At 38.0% G+C, this 17,153-nt stretch overlaps 1 protein-coding gene across 3 annotated transcripts in view; it reads left to right on the plus strand.

The window, feature by feature from the left end:
* The window catches only part of GRIN2A (glutamate ionotropic receptor NMDA type subunit 2A), a 439,039-nt gene that overhangs the window by 285,907 nt on the left and 135,979 nt on the right, over positions 1-17,153 (plus strand). For all 3 annotated transcript variants that reach the window (XM_017533609.2, XM_037740199.1, XM_017533618.2), the window contains one exon: positions 14,080-14,194. In XM_017533609.2, coding sequence (XP_017389098.1) covers positions 14,080-14,194 — 115 coding nt within the window. The remainder of the gene's footprint in view (positions 1-14,079; positions 14,195-17,153) is intronic.

The following is a 17,153-nucleotide window of genomic DNA, read 5'->3' on the forward strand; positions in this document are numbered from 1 at the left end:
AAACTTTACTGGGATACCATGAGTGGTTTGGGTTTGCTCCAATGCAGGATACTGTTAAGAACAGTTTTAGGATAGAAGGTTGGAAAAATTGAAGTTGGCCGAGGAGCATGGATTTTATTTTTGGACAATGGGAAGCCATTTCAGGGTTTTGAGAAGGGTGGCACATGATCAGAGCTGAGGTGTGGGAACATTTATCTGGCATGTGGGCTTGACATGAGTGTGGAGGATGAAATGTAGGAATCTGGATGGCAGTACAGATGTTATAGTCCAGGTAGGAACAAAGTGAAAGTCATTTTGGTAGCAAGCAACAGAAATAAAGCCTGATTAATTTAAGTAAAAGGAGGTAGTGAAGGAGAAACAATAGAAAATATTGTTTAGGGCTTTAGTAGGCCTTTTAAAAATCAAAGTATAAGCTGAGTGACTAACCTTTGGAAAGGTCGTAGGTGAGGCAATGTTCATTGATGAAGGAGAGTCACTATTACATTGGTTTAGAGCCAACAACTCCTGGTCTCTGTGTCTTACCTATCAAGTTTCAAACTCCTAGGAGAGAGAATCTAATTGATCTATCATGGGACAGGTACACCCCTCCCCCTCATATATATTTTTATGGCCAAGGAAACAAATACGTGGTCAGATATACATAAGGGAGGACTTTTTCAAAGATTGGGGCTTATTGTCTGTCCATAGGCACATCCCTGTACCCCAGAAGGGGTGCGATTCCATGAATTGTACTGGTATAAAAGGAAGCCTAGGCTTTTGCTCGGGGAAGGAACATGAATATTTCTCAGTTCATTTAGAACAGATAGTCCAAATGAGCAGCCAGTAGCTAGGTTTTGTTTCATTTACATTTAAATGAATTTGAGTGCCTTTAGCTAAGATTTTCACCACTGTTATAATCTTGCACCTGGCTCATTTTACTCATTGATATTATCTACCCAGTCCTGAAAAGCAAGAGAGATTGTGTTCTTCCTGATAAATCAACTTGGTGTTTGCCTTCAAAAAAAGCAAGTAAAAATGGAGTAATGGAAGGCTAACCAGTATTTTGATGGGTCAGGTCCTCCTGTTAATGTTCTTATAGCAAAAGGAAACTTAGCTGCAGAGGTATTACCATTTATTGTAATTATTTGTATAGAATCTGCCTTCCCCTCAAACTGTAAAGGATTGCAGAGAAAGGACCACAAATTTTTTACTTAGCACTTTATTTTCTATACTTTGCTGGCATAAAGTAGATGCTTAATTAATGTTTCTTGAATCAGTGCTCAATTAATGTTTATTGAATTGATGTGTTTACTAAAAAATGGATTTTGAAGTTTTTCTATAGATAGGATTTTGGTGTATTTCTTAGTGGATCAGACTCTTAGTTTGTGGTCCATAATTTATGGTTTTGGTTTTAGCACTGAAATTTTCATGCCACAGGAAACACCTCAGTGCTGGAACAATTAGGATGGTTGGTCATACTACTACCAGATATCAATCAAAAAAATGTGCTTATCATAGGCCCCCTTCTAACTCTCATCACACCACCATGAAACTTCACAACAATTCTGTGTGATTGTTACGGACTGAAAGTTTATGTTGAAACCCTAATCATCAACTCAATGGTAACTAAAGGTGGGGACTTTGGGAGTTAGAGTTAGATGATGTCATGAGAGTGGGGTCCTTGCAATGGAACTAATGCTTTTATAAAAAGAGGAAGAGCTAGGCACAGGTGGCTCACCCTTGCAATCCCAGCACTTTGGGAGGTAGACAGATCACTTGAGGCCAGGAGATTGAGAACAGCCTGGCCAACATAGCAAAACCCTATCTTTCTTAATAATACTAAAAATTAGTTGGATTTGGTGGCACACACCTGTAATCTCAGCTACTGGGGAGGCTGAGACATAAGAATCACTTGAACCCTGGAGGTGGATGTTGCAGTAAGCCGAGATCACGCCACTGCACTCCAGCGTGGGTGACAGAGCAAGACTCTGTCTCAAAAAGAAAAGGAAAGGAAGAAAAAGAAAAAGAGACAGAGACATGAGATAAATCTTTCTCCACCACGCGAGTACACTTTAGGAAAACAGCCCTCTATAAACTGGCAGGAGGGCTTTCACTAGACACCAAATCAGCTGGTGCCTTGAACTTGAACTTTCCAGCCTCCAGAACTGTGAGACACAAATGTTAGTTGGTTGATCCACCCACTCTATGGTAGTTTGTTAGAGCAGCCTGAACTGGTGAAAACAGTATCTTACCCACATTGACACAGAAGTGAGCTGAGTCTCGGAGAATTTGATTTCCTGAAGGGTATAAACACCAACAATTGTGGATTTAAAACTTAACTTCAGTTTGCCTGTCTCTAAATCCACTCTTCTCTCCAACTCACAGAGTTCTGAGAGTTCAACTTACTGGGCTATGAATTCTTATCCTCAGGTAGTTGACAGTCTGACAGAGGTGATAATATTGTTCAGGCTATGAATTACACAAGTTCAGGGCACCCTTCATATCAGATTCATCAAAGAGTTGTGTTTTATTCTGACACTTGTTCTGGCAGATGGTAGTAAAGGGTCTTCAGAAAGAGACATCTTTTTAAAATGAGCTCTGAGTGGTTGGGACTAACATAAATAAAGAAGGTGCCATCTAAGAGGTGTGTGGCACATGAAGAACAGGGGTTGAGAGTTGGAACAGGATATGTCTAACTTGAAGGAGTCAGGTAATACTTTGTGGAGAAGGTATTATTTGAGATGATCATGAGGGATGGCCTATAAGCCTGACACAGGGAATGAACAGGAATTATAGCTGCAGAAAAATAATGTGGACAATGATTTGTGCCCTGGCTTATTGTCCTTGCTCAGTCTTCCTTGCATTTGGTGTCAAGAGGTGAAGATTAAGGTATCCCTTTTTGAATCAAGTCCATAAATGGTGAACATGCTGTGCTCAATGGCAATTCTGCTGGATAAACATAAATGACAAAAGGTCATATCTGATCTTTGCTCCTGGTGGGACCAAATGTGTAAATGTGGACTCCTCAGAAAATTGCAGGAGACAATGTATTGCTAAGTGCTATCACATGAGGAATGGATTAAGAAGAACCAAGAGAAGGAAAGATTCCCCATAAGGAAGAAATAGAGCTTGAAATTAGCCTTGCAAAATGCAAGTATTGGGTTTAGACTGAAGAGGATGAGGTGGAAAGGCATTCTGGGTGGGAGGAACAGCATATACTGAGAGATGGTGTTAGGACCAAATGCATTGTGTATTCACAGGGGTGAGGGATGATCAGGAGAGAAAATTAAATGTTGAAGAGTTGGAAAGATAAAGAAGTATGTGATACCCCTCCCCCACTTGTCAGAGAAGGCAACTAAGGTGTAGGGAGGTTAAATGGGCACTGGTGCACCTTAATTCAAAGGCTTTGAAATCTGAAAGATTTTGCTTCAAATAACCACTTGACTGCTTAAACCAGCTAAATTTTTTTTTTTAATGATAGAAATTCTAAAACATAAAAGTAGTTTAAAGAAGACAGACATTGAATTCTCTCTTGTGCAAAAGAAGTGCAAAGGTTGTCTAGGGCTGGTGTGGTATTCCACAGTGTCAGGGACCCAGGCTCCTTCTACCTTGTGGCTCTGCCACCCTCAGCCAGTGGCTTCCACATCATGGTTCAAGATGGGTGCCACTGCTCCAGCCATCACATATGCATTGCAACTAGAAGGAAGGAGGAAGGAACAAAGATGAGCTCACCTCCTCCTTTTATAGAACTTCCTATAAGTTAAACATATCTTCTCTCCTCTTATTGTCCAGAACATTATAGTGTCATGCCTAGCTGCTAGGGAAGCTGGAAATGTAAGCTTTATTACTGGAGGTTCTGTGTCCCTCTAAAAATAGGAATTTCTGTTACTAAGGCAGAAGAAAAGAGAGGCTATTGATGAACAACCAGAAGTATCTTGACACCTTGTAAAGCTTTTCACACCATTATGAAACACACCTCTGTTTTCTCTCTGTAAAATGAGAAAATCTACACTTACCTCTTAGGGTGAGAATTCAGGTAACATATGGAAAGTATGTGGCACACCATTCAATACATATTAGAGGCTAAATACATTTTATTCCCTTATCTTTAAGTAATTGCTCTTACTCACACATTCAGGGAGATAGGACAAGATTCTGGGTCCCCTGATTTGAAGAACAGAGTTCTTCTTTTGTAGCAGCATGGATGAGCAAATATCTTAATTGCTATCTAGTTTATTTGTTTAATTGATTAATATAAAAATATATTTTCCCTGGTCAGGTATGGGGTGTGGTGGATCGTGCCTATAATCTCAGCACTTTGGGAGGCCAAGGCAGGTGGAGTATTTGGGGTCAGGAGTTTGAGACAAGCCTGACCAACTCCTTCTATATGAAAAATACAAAAAATTGGCCAGGTGTGGTACCTGCTTATAATCTTAGCTACTCAGGAGGCTGAGGCATAAGAATTGCTTGTACCCAGGATATGGTGGTTGCAGTGAGCCAAGATTACGCCATTGCACTCCAGCCTAGGTGACAGAGCAAAACTCTGTCTAAAAAAGAAAAAAGAACAACATATTAATGACATAAGTGGAATTAGGAATGTTAAAGTCCCATTGACATATAACCCCCAAACTTTCCTCTCTGCCTTTGAGTTACCGTACTGGATTCCTAGTAGTAGTTCGCAGAGCGCAGGTAGACACCCACTGGACAGATAGAGAAAGGAGGGCTCATTATCAAAAGGAAAAACTAAAGAAAACAAAAAGACAGAGAGCCAAGACTTTTGTTCATTCCATGAACTTGCATTGAGCATCTACACTATACCAGGTACTGTTCCAGGTTCTGTAAGGGAGAAAAAGCAGGGGGAAAAATCCAGGCAAAATCCCTGATTTTATGGGTTCTATATTCCAATATGAGAATATCCAGAAACTCTGGAATAAAAATGACACCTTGAATTGAATGTCAATTGATCCATATTATCTCATTCCATATTTTTTGGTGGGAAGAGCCAAATGCATGCACATCTGCCACTTTGAGATCTTGAATAATTTGGCAGCATAGGCACAGGTGATTGAGCGAGCTTGGAAATGCTGGTCATGTTACATTTTTTTTTCTACTCTTTTGGATTATAAGCTTGTTACATGAGCTGGTTCCATTGGCTCTTCTGCCTGCCAATTCAAAGTGGTTAGGTGAGGCATAGTCATGAGAAGTTAATGGTGATATATTTGGTGCTATTTTAACAGTATTATGAATACTACCCAGAATGCCCAGATTCCTCACTCCAGGCTCCTGAGAAAACTCCACATATAAGGAACAAGAGCAGTGTGGAATTCAAAGAACCAGTTTATTAATGGTCATTCAGAGTTCCAATAACTCCCAATAAAGTAGAATTAGGACATCCATCTTAGACTGTACTCTATATGCCCTAATTCTAGTTGAAATCTTTGGCCAGCTGGTTCAAAGGTTCAGGTATGCTGCCTGGAGTGGGGAGGAGGAGAGCCATATTTATAGAAAACAAAAGCTTTGTCCTAACTTACCTCAAGTTTTAGACATAGAGGTTGTATTACAAAAGACAGCCTGCAGGGTCCTGTCCTTAAAGAATCACCTTTGACTCAGGTGTGCTCCATGAATAGAGTTGGAAGCCCAGGCTGGCACATGGATTACAGCCTTTGCACCATGGAGGCTTCACCCACCAGTAAGCCTAGTCCAGGAGGTACCGTGAGCTCTGAACAATCAGATGAGCTCCTCTTCTCCTTGGGGTAGGGCCTAGATGAGCTTGCATTGCCTCCCTTGGGGGACTGAAATTAGCAGCCAGAATCATTCTCCAGAATTTAAAAGAAAGCTTTTTGACCCCAAATTTTAGGAGGAAGAAAGACTTCATGTAAGAAGGAAGACTTTAGGAGGAAGAAAGAAGAAATTATGTAAAACCATGACAAGTACTGCTACCCCTACAATCATTTAGCAGATACCCATAATGTGCCAAGCACTCTGCTGGCCATATCACATTCCATACCTCATTAAATGTCATCTAATGTGATCCCTATAATTATCCAGTGACATGGCTATTATGACCTCACTTTTTACAGAAAAGGAAACGAATGCTCTGAGAATTGAGGATACTTACCTGAGGTTGAAAGTCACAAAACTGAATTCCAACTCTGGCTATCCGATTCTTGCAGTATTGCCTCTTGGCAGTTGTTGCACTGGAATTAAACATTTAGTGTGCAAGATCCTAGAGACCTATGCCTTCTCATTCATTTGTTCATTTTTTCCACAGGTACTTGTAAGCTCCAACTTAAAAGTCAAGTCAAGACACACCCTCGTCTAGGTGTTTTAGAGTTGTGGTGATCAGAAAAAAGACTCCTCCCCTTATGAAGATTTCTGTTTTCCATCCTAAAATCTTTAAAATTCAGTTTTGCTCAGTCAAGACAACTAACATTCTTTTTTTTTTAATTGGCCACAATAGAATTTGTGTTGAAAGAGTAAACAATACTTTTCTCCTCATAAAAAATCGCTTTCTTTTTTCTGTTTGTTTATGCTGTAGTTTCTGAGCCCATTTTAGAGGATCTCTGTGTTGGAGTTATTATTTTTCTGCCTTGACATTTAAGTCTTGGCTTTGCTGTCAAGCCTTTTTAATTGTTCAGGGCAAACAGGAAACTTCCAGTGAGTATTGTATATTAAATTGAGCACCAGGGCAAAGAGGAAGGTGCTCACATCAAAAGACAGCAGAAGGGCATTCAGAGGAAGAAGAGAACGAGGAGGTGAATGAGTTGGGAATTAAAAACTGGTAAAAGTAGAGTGAGATTGTACTAAAGAGGGATGAGCGCTCATTTGTGTCCATGAAGGAATAGTTAATGGAATATGAGAAAGCACTAAGACAGACATCAAAGTTGAAGGGATTTGAAAACACTCAGAGAATGCTTGTAAGAGCAAAAAAAAAAAAAACCTCTAAAAATGAAACTGTCTTGAGAATTGAAAAGAGGTTAAAGAAAACAGCAACTCTGTTTTCAAAAACATGTAAATTAAATGACTAAGAAACTCTGACACCCAAAGCCATTCAATAAGGCATTTAAGGGACACTGTGATTCGGGAAACATCTCTGGGAACTTCAGAAATGGCAAAGCAGATGGAATATTAACCAAAAATTGAGAAACACAAAATGGGTTATGGTGGCATTTGTGAAACAGTAAGAGATTTCAAGTCTAGGGGGAAATAGTGAATAATAAATGTGTCTAGAGAACATTTCAAATAATTAGATTTTGTAAGTTACAGAGACTTATGACTGCAAGGCAAAAGAGATAAAATAGAAATCTGGAGGAATGAGATATTTTAAGCAATAGTTAAAGAAGCTTAGGCAGCGCGTGTATGGTTGGCTGTTCACACAAGGACAGAGGGACTCTGGAAATGAGTATACTAAATGGCAAAGGGAATTATGGCTTTAAAAAGCACTGCATTTGTAGTGGGTTGTTAGAAAATATGACAGGGTAGAAAAGGAGTGAGAACTACATGGAAAATTTGCTTCCATGTTAACTACTATTTATTAATAGCTGTATGGCAGGCATTGTGGTAGGCATCTTATGTGGATTATGAAGTTAGCTTAAAACATATGAAACTGTCATGACTAGATTTTATGGTCTAACTTAATCCATTTTTACAAAAAAGGAAATGGAGGCTCAGCATATTTAAATATGCTGCCCACAGTTCCAGGTACTACCTCACTGCAAAGCCTATTCGCCTTCCTCTGTGTCGTGAAACCTCAACAACATAGAAGCAGCAATTTATTCTTTTATTCATCCTGCATGTATTCAGCATCAGCTCTGTGTCACACACCCTGGTTAGCACTAGAAATATAATACTAAACAAGGCAGATGAGCTCCCTGGTTCCATGATTGCAGTCTACCAGTTAAAAACAAAAGCAAAAGCACAAAGAGAGTGTAGAACAGCTGTCCATTAGAAATATAATGCGAGTCACATGCAACTTGAATTTTCTGGTAGCCCATTAAAAAAGTACAGAGAAGCAGATAAAGTTAATTTTAATAATAGATTTTATAGAATCCAACATGTCTAAACTGTTCCATCATAAAACCAACCTAAAATTACTTATGAGACCTTTTACTCTTTTGAAAAGTAGAAAGACTTCAAAATCCTGTGTGCATTTTTACACTGATGGCACATTTCAATTCAGACTCACCACATTTCAAATGCTCAGTAGCTGCATGTCGTTGGTGGCTATCTAATGTGATAGCCAGCCTAGAGAGAATTGGACAACTCTGGCCCCATTTCTTTTCAGTCATAATATAAGAAATATTGCTTATCTATTTTTCAATGTTATCTCTGATGACCACGCATCACCATTCATAGAACACAAAACGCAAGGGGTAGAGAAGTGCTTATTTCACCTGAACTTCAGCTATTTCACCTGGACTTCATACACTTAACACTGTAAATACCAGAGAAAATGTGTATATGTATTTACATATTTCACATATTATATATATATAATATGTAAATATATATTTATATATTTTCTGGATTAGTGTTGTGAGTGTCATTGACAATAAAAAACAACTTAGCACTTTACCACCAGTGGAAGAAAACACAGAAGTGAAGCCTTGGCAAATCACTAGAGTCTTCCCCTTTCTCTATTTTGCCAGCATGCTTCTGTGTACTTATTGCTCCTGATGGAGGTATTGAAGCTGTAGTTTGAAGCTTAGAAGCAGTCAGAATTTCTGATATTTTACCTGACCACTAAAGCTTTATGATCAATTTTGTAGAGATAAGCAAAATAATGATAAGATTTTACTATTTGATACAAGTGCCCAGCAGGTGTTAATGGGAACTGATCAATGTAATCTAAAATAGTATTTGCCTAGGTAAAGAACTCTGCTCTGGAGCAGTTTAAATGGGAAGAAAGCCCATGGAAGTATGGATTGTCTTTCCTAGAAGCTGGATGGGGGAATTGAAGGTAATAGGTACTTGCTCCCTGCCAACTTCATAATGAAATTACTGTTGAGCAGAAATTTCTGTTAGAGGTGGTTTTTTTTTCCTCCTAAGGGACTGAAGACTCTTAATAAAAAAAGAAAGACAATATTAACATTGAGCATATGGAGTCATTCACCCAGAATATTGAATCTTAAAGGAATACAGAAAAATCTGAAGCAAGAGGATTTCTGCATAGTTATTTTCATATAATCTGAAGAAGAGTGTTTGCCTGTAAATAATCCTTGCTAATTGTATCTGATTTTACTATAAAATGAAGAAAAGGAAACAAGTGGAGGACATGGAGATGGAAAATTAAAGAAGGAGATTTTAAGTAAATTCAACCGGCAAATCCACAAAGGTGCTCAACTGTGCATCCTAGCTTATTGATTAAAACAATCACTGTGTTGGCTGGGCAGCAGTGGTTCACACCTGTAATCCCAGCACTTTGGGAGGCCGAGACAGGGGGATCATTTGAGGTCAGGAGTTCAAGACCAGCCTGGCCAACATGGTGATATCCCGTCTCTACTAAAAATACAAACGTTAGCCAGAGTAGTGGTGGATACCTATAATCCCAGCTACTGGGGAGGATGAAGCAGGAGAATTGCTTGAACCTGGGAGGTGGAGGTTGCAGTGAGCCAAGATTGTACCACTGCACCCCATGCTGGGTGACAGAGCAAGATTCTGCTTCAAAAACAAATATACAAAAACCAACTGCTGTGATATTCAGTTCATGTTATGTAACCTCGTGAATGGCTCTCCAAGAGTCTATGTCAAAACCAAAACATTTGTTCCCTGATCCACCATTTCCAAACAGTAAACTGGAGATTTCCAGATTTCTTGATAATATACCAAACTTTTCAGTTTTCCCACATTTGGGACACTACGTAGACTCAACCTGAACTCCATTCACCCCAAAATGTTGGATAATTTAAACCTGGCTTAAGATCTCAGTGGACTCAATAAGAAACACCCCAGTGTGTTGGCCACCCTAATTACAAATTTGGGGCAGCAGGTACAGAGTGACTGGTAACTTCTTTTCTACTAGCTGAGGCCAAGGCCACTGATGGTCTTTGTTGGTAGTTTTTGTATTGAAATTCCATTGCAGTTCCCTGACTGTCTGTCCAATCTCTTCATGTACAGTCTGTACAGCACTTACTTATCCAACTCCTGTGTCTGTCTCTAGCTTCCTCTTGCATGTTACTTTCACACTTGCCCCCATTTCCCTGCCATTCTGAACTGACTGCAGCTCATTGAACACATTATGATGTTTCAGAATTCTCTGCCTTGGACTTTGTGTTTCTTCCATGTGCATGAGCAAGAGCTGCTCAACTTTTCATTCCTCTTCCTTCTCAGCACAACTCAAACACTTTCTACTTTGTTTCCTTATTCCAGTCAAGGAATCACCATAGAATTAGCCACTCCTTCTCTTATGCTTTCCACCAACTTAGTCTCTATCTCTATTTTTACAGGTATTAGTTTTTTGTGTGTCCCCCCTCCCCAACCTTGAAAAATTAAGTATATTTGGATTTTTTTGTATCATTTTCTTAGCATAGTTCTGGTACATGGTGTGACATATAGGAGGTACTCAAACATGCCTAGTAGGTGGAAGAATGGATGAATGCGTTAATGAATGTATTGATGGATAGATGGATTAATGGATGCATGGATGGATGTATTAGATGAATGGACAGGTAAATGTATTGATGGATGGATGGATAGATGGATGACTGCATTGACAGATGGATGGAAGGATAGATATATAGATGAATGAATGTATGGATGGGTGAATGTCCCTTTTGGTGATGATCTGTCAACATACTCAGTCACCAAACATTAACTGAGCCCCCACAGTATGCCAGACAATGTGACAGGGCTAAAAATAACCATGGGAAACAGAGCCAAAATGTCAAATTAAAAAATTAAAACTGCTTAACTTAGGCTCAGTTAGTTACTTTCAAGGCCTGCTAATAATGAAGAATTTGACTCCAGTTCTCCACTAAACACTCAGTCCATGCAGATGTCTTCCTTACAGTGTCAATAAGGGGTGTGGGGTGAGCACCCTTAGATGTGTGTATCTGGACCATGTTCATTTAGTTCATCAAACTCCAGCCAGGAAACATCAAAGGGAAGAAGGAAGAGGAAAAAAAAGTTTCAATTGTCTAGATAATGAATGGTTTTAACCTGTGAATAAAAATGTTCAGGTTCTCTTTAAATACAGAGAAGCATTTTCACTTCTGCCCCTATTGGCTGCAAATCTGAGTGTACTGCTCCTCTACTTAAAATGTTTCCTGGCTCCCCATGACCTTCTGAACAAATCCAAACCCTTCAGTGTGTCCATTATGATCTGGCTACAGGAATTCTCTGCAGACTTATCCCAGTGCACATAATGTAACTATCAGCCTTACTAAGCCGTTTCGTATTTCCCCTAGCCTGTGTTACTACCTTTGCTGACTCTTTACTTAAGATGATCCCTCTTCCCAGAATTCTTTCTCCTGCCTCAACCCATTCACCCATCAAAATTCCCTAGGAAGCCCTCCCCAAGTTCCCCAGGATGTGTTAGGGACTCTTTCTCTGTGTTCTCCCATCTTCTTACATTTACTCTCTCCATCAGTGAATAAGTGGCATTATAGGTGCTGTCATTGTTTATGTGTTTATGCCATTGAATTATAAGAATGTGGGTAAGAGAGAAGATAAACACCGTTGTTTTTTTTTTATTTCTATATCTCTAAGACTGTAAGTCCTGACCTATATATATACCAGGCATACAGTAAATAGTTGTTAAACCAAAAAAAAAAAAAAACCTTTCGGACAGGTGTGGTAGCTCATGCCTGTAATCCCAGCACATTGGGAGGCAGAGGCAGGTGGATCACCTGAGGTCAGGAATTCAGGGCCAGCCTGGCCAATATGGTGAAACCCCGTCTCTACTAAAAATACATATATTAGCTGGGCGTGGTGGCAGGTGTAATTCCAGCTACTCAGGAGTCTGAGGCAGGAGAATCGCTTGAACCTGGAAGGTGGAGTTTGCAGTGAGCTGAGATTGCACCAATGCGCTGCAGCCTGGGCTACAGAGCAAGACTCTGGCTCAAAAAAAAAAAAAAAAAAAAAAAAAGAAAGAAAGAAAAAAGAAAATACCCTTCTAGGAATTGATGAGAGATACCCCAAATGAACCGAATAGAATAGTGATTAACCTTTGTTCCTTCTAGAATAGCAGTGTTTCAGTTTTCTGTTTAAGTATTTGATTGCAGAGAATTTGAAGAATACCAAGATATACTAAAGAAACTTTTTAGACATAGACAAGCCTTTTTTAAATCCTCTTTTCTGCTTAACATTAAATAGTGAGCATTTCCTGTTTATCATTATTTATCTTCAAAAACATGATTTTTAATGACCCAAGTAGTCTATTGAATAAATACACAACATTTGTTCTTTGCTTTTTCCCCAATTTCTTCACCCTGTCCTTGGGAAACCAGATTCTCCCTCAGACAACACCACCATCAGTCTCTTCTGCACTTTGTTGGTCCAGAGGTATACATGTGACCTATTAGGCCAGTCTCTCTTTTTAAAATTTCTTGTAGCCTACTTGTCTTCTTCTTTTTTTTTTAATTTTTTTTACCTTTTACCTGTTCTGGATGTTAATGGGATATGAAGCAAGAGCCATGGTATCTTTCTGGGGAAGTCACTGTGAATGCTTCAATTCACTATATTGTATTTATCTTGTGTCTGCTAAGTGGCCACCACATGTTATCTCAGATGTCTTTAATGACATCACATTTTTCTCAAGCTGTGTGGAGAGTGGATCCCTTGGGGAACCTCTCACCCAAAATCTGGGAGATGAAGTCTGCCTTGGCCTCCTGAGTTCAGCCTGAGTATAGGCCAAGATGGCTTTGAGAAGTGATGTGGGTATAAATGTTGTAAGGCAGACAGATGTTACCTGAAATGAAAACACCTAGAGCAAAAGTTAAGTTTATACATGTTACATAAGGTAGATTCCAGGAGTCATCCTTGATGCCTCTTTCTCCCTTAACCTCATCTAATCTTTCACTAAATACCTACTAAATATCTCTCCACTCAGTCTTGTTTGCTGCTGCTTTTTCTCCTCCTTCTTATCCTCTTCTTTGGCCAAAACTGGAGTCAAAATCACCATTATCTTTGACCTGGATTATAAGAATACTGTAAGTAGTCCCCCTGTACCCACTCTGGTTCCCCTTTAATCTGTTCTCTACACAACCTTCAAGTGGCATAATCTGTTACCTCCTGATGACACCTTCACTTCTATGTCTTTCCATGGTTTTAAGACAGACAACATTTAACATGGTCTCTAAAATCCTGCACTGTCTGCTCCTATTCATCTTCTCAGCCTTACCTGATCTTACATTTTCCTGTCTTTCTCTGCATCAGCCTCAGTGGTCTGCGTTCAGTTCCTTGTATGCACATCACAGGGTCTTTGTACCTGTTGTCTCTTTTGCCTGTTTGTGTCTTTTCTTATCTAGGTAATGCCAACTCATTCTTCAGGTCAAGCTGCACTTCCTCAGCATTGCCTTACCCTGGTTTCACTTTCTTATAGCATACTCTCCCTTGTAGCATTTGTCATAAATATGTGATTAATCAATTAATGTCTATCCTTCCCCTTAGACTCTAAACTTCATGAGGACAGCAATCATGTCCATTTTCTTATTTACCCTAAACCAATTAGCTGAGTCCTGGCACGTAGTAAATGCTTAATATATATTAGTTGAATAAATAATGAATAGATGGAATGTCATTTCTTCAACATTGGATGTCATGTGGTTTACAGGCAAGCAGCTTCCTTCAGGGAAGCTTGTTAGAGCATAATAGAATGTGCTTTCAGATCTTCCTATAAGAAGATCATTTGAACATAGGTCTATGGATCTGGCAGGATGTAAAGCTTACATTCCATGTGTTAAATTACAGTCAGTTACTAAAGCCTGGTCAACCTGCAATCGTTGCATGGATATTCATACTTCTACAGAGAGGCTTCTTGTGATGAATATAGCATTGTAAGTTTGTAATTTTTCAGTATTCCATTAATGGTGGCATCCACTCATTTGTTTAATTGCTTGAATTCTTTCCTAAAAATTTGTCTTTCTCTCTCCCTCTTTCTAGGTTTATGGTCAATGTGACATGGGATGGCAAGGACTTATCCTTCACTGAGGAAGGCTACCAGGTGCACCCTAGGCTGGTGGTGATTGTGCTGAACAAAGACCGGGAATGGGAAAAGGTGAGCATCCTTCTGTGAGCTGAATGCAGGGGAGGGATGAAAGCATGAAGAAGAAAGGGGCTCATAGTGCTTCTTTCTCCCAAGCGCTTTCTGTTGAGCTGCTCTAGATCCCATCTCACAGTCAAGAGCACGTCTTTCTTGCAACAAGGCAGACTACATCTGTAAGGTGCAATTCAAATCCTTCCCAGTAGGAAGGATTTGAATTTAGGGTAATTTAAAGACACTGAAGTTTGGGTTGCAGCATTACACTAGTAAGTGTTGACTAGATAGCAATGATCACAGAAGTTTACTTAAACTTCCTAGTTGTGTACCGTGATAATTGCCATATGAACTAACCCTCTATATTCTCATGTACTCAGTCTTCTACTTTAAATAAATGAATTTTGAAAACTTAAATGTATCACTTCTGTAAATCAAGGTTTAGAGAGGGAGGTCATGTTTCTTGTAAAGCATATTTTCAAGTACATGTATATTAACTATTGAAAAATACAAAAAAAAATCAGCATACAAAGAAAAAAATCATGTTATGTATCATACATATCACGACCTGAGTCAGAGAGGAGAGACGTTGCAGGGAATTTACAGATGATCTCATACATGCAATGACAATATCTGTCCCAGTTTGCCCCTCTTTATTCCTTCATAATTCAATGGTTAAGTCACTATAATTTCATATAAAGACTGGAATAAAAAAGATCCAAAAGGAAGCCTATGTTTATATATTGTTATCTCATTTTTTTGGTATTCTTTTTTATTGGTTTGTTATTTGACAAGCAATGCATGACCTTTGAACTACTCCAGCATCTTAAAATTTATCTTCACTTAGTACATCAAATGGAGGCCCGACTGACCTTAAAGGGAAGGAAGATACAGGATGTGGTGTGGGACTCATAATGTAATTGACTGAAATCAGAGGAAATACTATACAAACAAAAGCACTGACTTTGGGAAGACAGTGACAGATTCCTAGAAAAGAACAGTAATGAGGAAGCTTAGGAAAGTTTTGCATGCTACACCCAACAGCTACAAAATACACAGCCTTTCAAGTGCAGATGGGAAATCCACCAAAGAAGACTGCATTCTGGAGCATAAAACGAAAGTCTCAATGTATTTAGAAGAATTGAAATAATGCAAGATACATTATTTGATCATAACAGCATTAAAATAAAAATTAGTACCAAACATATACTTAGAAAATCCCCAAATTTTTGGGAATGGCAACACACTTCTAGACAACCTATAGGTCAAACAAGAAATCAGAAAGACATTAGAAAATACTTTGGCCAGAATAATAATGGAAACACAAAATATCAAAATTTGAAGAATAAGATTAAAGGCGTACTAACAGAGATTCATAGTTTTAAATACTTATAATAAAAAAAGGAAAGTGTGAATTCAGGGTCAATGATTTAATCTTATAAATTTAAAGTTAAAAAAAGAGCAAAGTAAACAAATGAAATAGGAAGAAAAAATAATAAATACAGGACTAAAAATCAACAAGGTAGAATACAAACTGTAGAAAAAAATCAACAAAGCCAACTAGTTCTTTGAAATGACTAATAAAATTCATAATCCCTACCAATAATGATCCCACACAAGAGAGAAAACACAAATAAACCAATATTAGAAATGCAAGAGGGACTATCACTTACAGACTTTACAGATCCTAAAGGCATGAAAAAGATGAAAAGAATATTATGAAAAATGTATGACAACAGATTTGACAACATGGATAAAATGGGCAAGTTCTGAAGAAACACAATTTTCTACAACTGACATAAAGGAATTAACAATCTGAGTAGCTCATATTTGCTGAAAAGCTGAAAATATACCTAAAAACTTTCCTATTTTAAAAAAACAAAAGAGAAACTCCTGGACCAGATGGCTTCAGTCTATACTATGTCAAATATTTAAAAGAAATAACACCACTCTATACAAAGTTTTTTAATATGTTACTAATCATAATCTAATAATATATTTTAAAAAGGATAATACATCATGAATAAGTGGGGGTTATCTTAGGAATGCAATATTAGTTTAACTTTTAAAACAAATCAATATAATTTATCATATTAACAGAGTAAAGGGGGAAATTATATGGTCTTTTAAATAGATGCAGAAAAAGCATTTGAAAAAATTCAATATCCAGTTATGATAAAGATGGTAAATTCCTCAATCTGACAAAGGGTATCTATGAAAACCCTATAATATATATTACATATCTATTCATATGTATTATGCCTCATATATATATATATATATATAAAACCTCTTATATCGATCAGTTGATCCACTGAAGCTCTGACTTCATATATTATGCATATATTATATAAATATATGCATCTGATGAAATTCTTTATTTGCTAGTTTTAAAGTTTTTCTATTTTATTCTAAGTTATTTTACTATGTATAATATATATTAAATAAGCTCATATCTTATTAATGATGAAATAATGAAAATATATCCACAAAAGCACATTCAAATGATTTTTGATGAATGATTATGACAACAGGAAAAAGGAAAGTCTTTTTAATAAATGGTAATGGATCAACTGGGAATCTACATGGAAAAAAATTAAGCCCTAACCCATTGCTCACATTATGCATAAATAATTACTTGAAATAGACTATGGGCTTAAATGTAAAAGGTAAAACTATAAACTTTCTACATGAAAATATGGGAAAATATTTTTGTGATCTGTGAGCCTCGGATTTCTTAAACCAAATATGAAAAACCATTCAGCATACAATAAATAAACTATGCTTCATCAAAATTAAAAACTTGTGCTCATATAAAGATGTTGTTAGAAAATAAAAAAGATGATTGGGCAGAGTGGCTTCCACTTGTAATGTCAGCACTTTGGGAGGCCAAGACAGGTGGATCACCTGAGTTCAGGAGTTCGAGACCAGCCTGACCAATATGGTGAAACCCCATCTGTACTACAAATATAAAAATTAG

The sequence above is a fragment of the Cebus imitator genome, unplaced genomic scaffold, assembly GCF_001604975.1.
Source record: "Cebus imitator isolate Cc_AM_T3 unplaced genomic scaffold, Cebus_imitator-1.0 Scaffold4, whole genome shotgun sequence".
NCBI lineage: Eukaryota > Metazoa > Chordata > Mammalia > Primates > Cebidae > Cebus > Cebus imitator.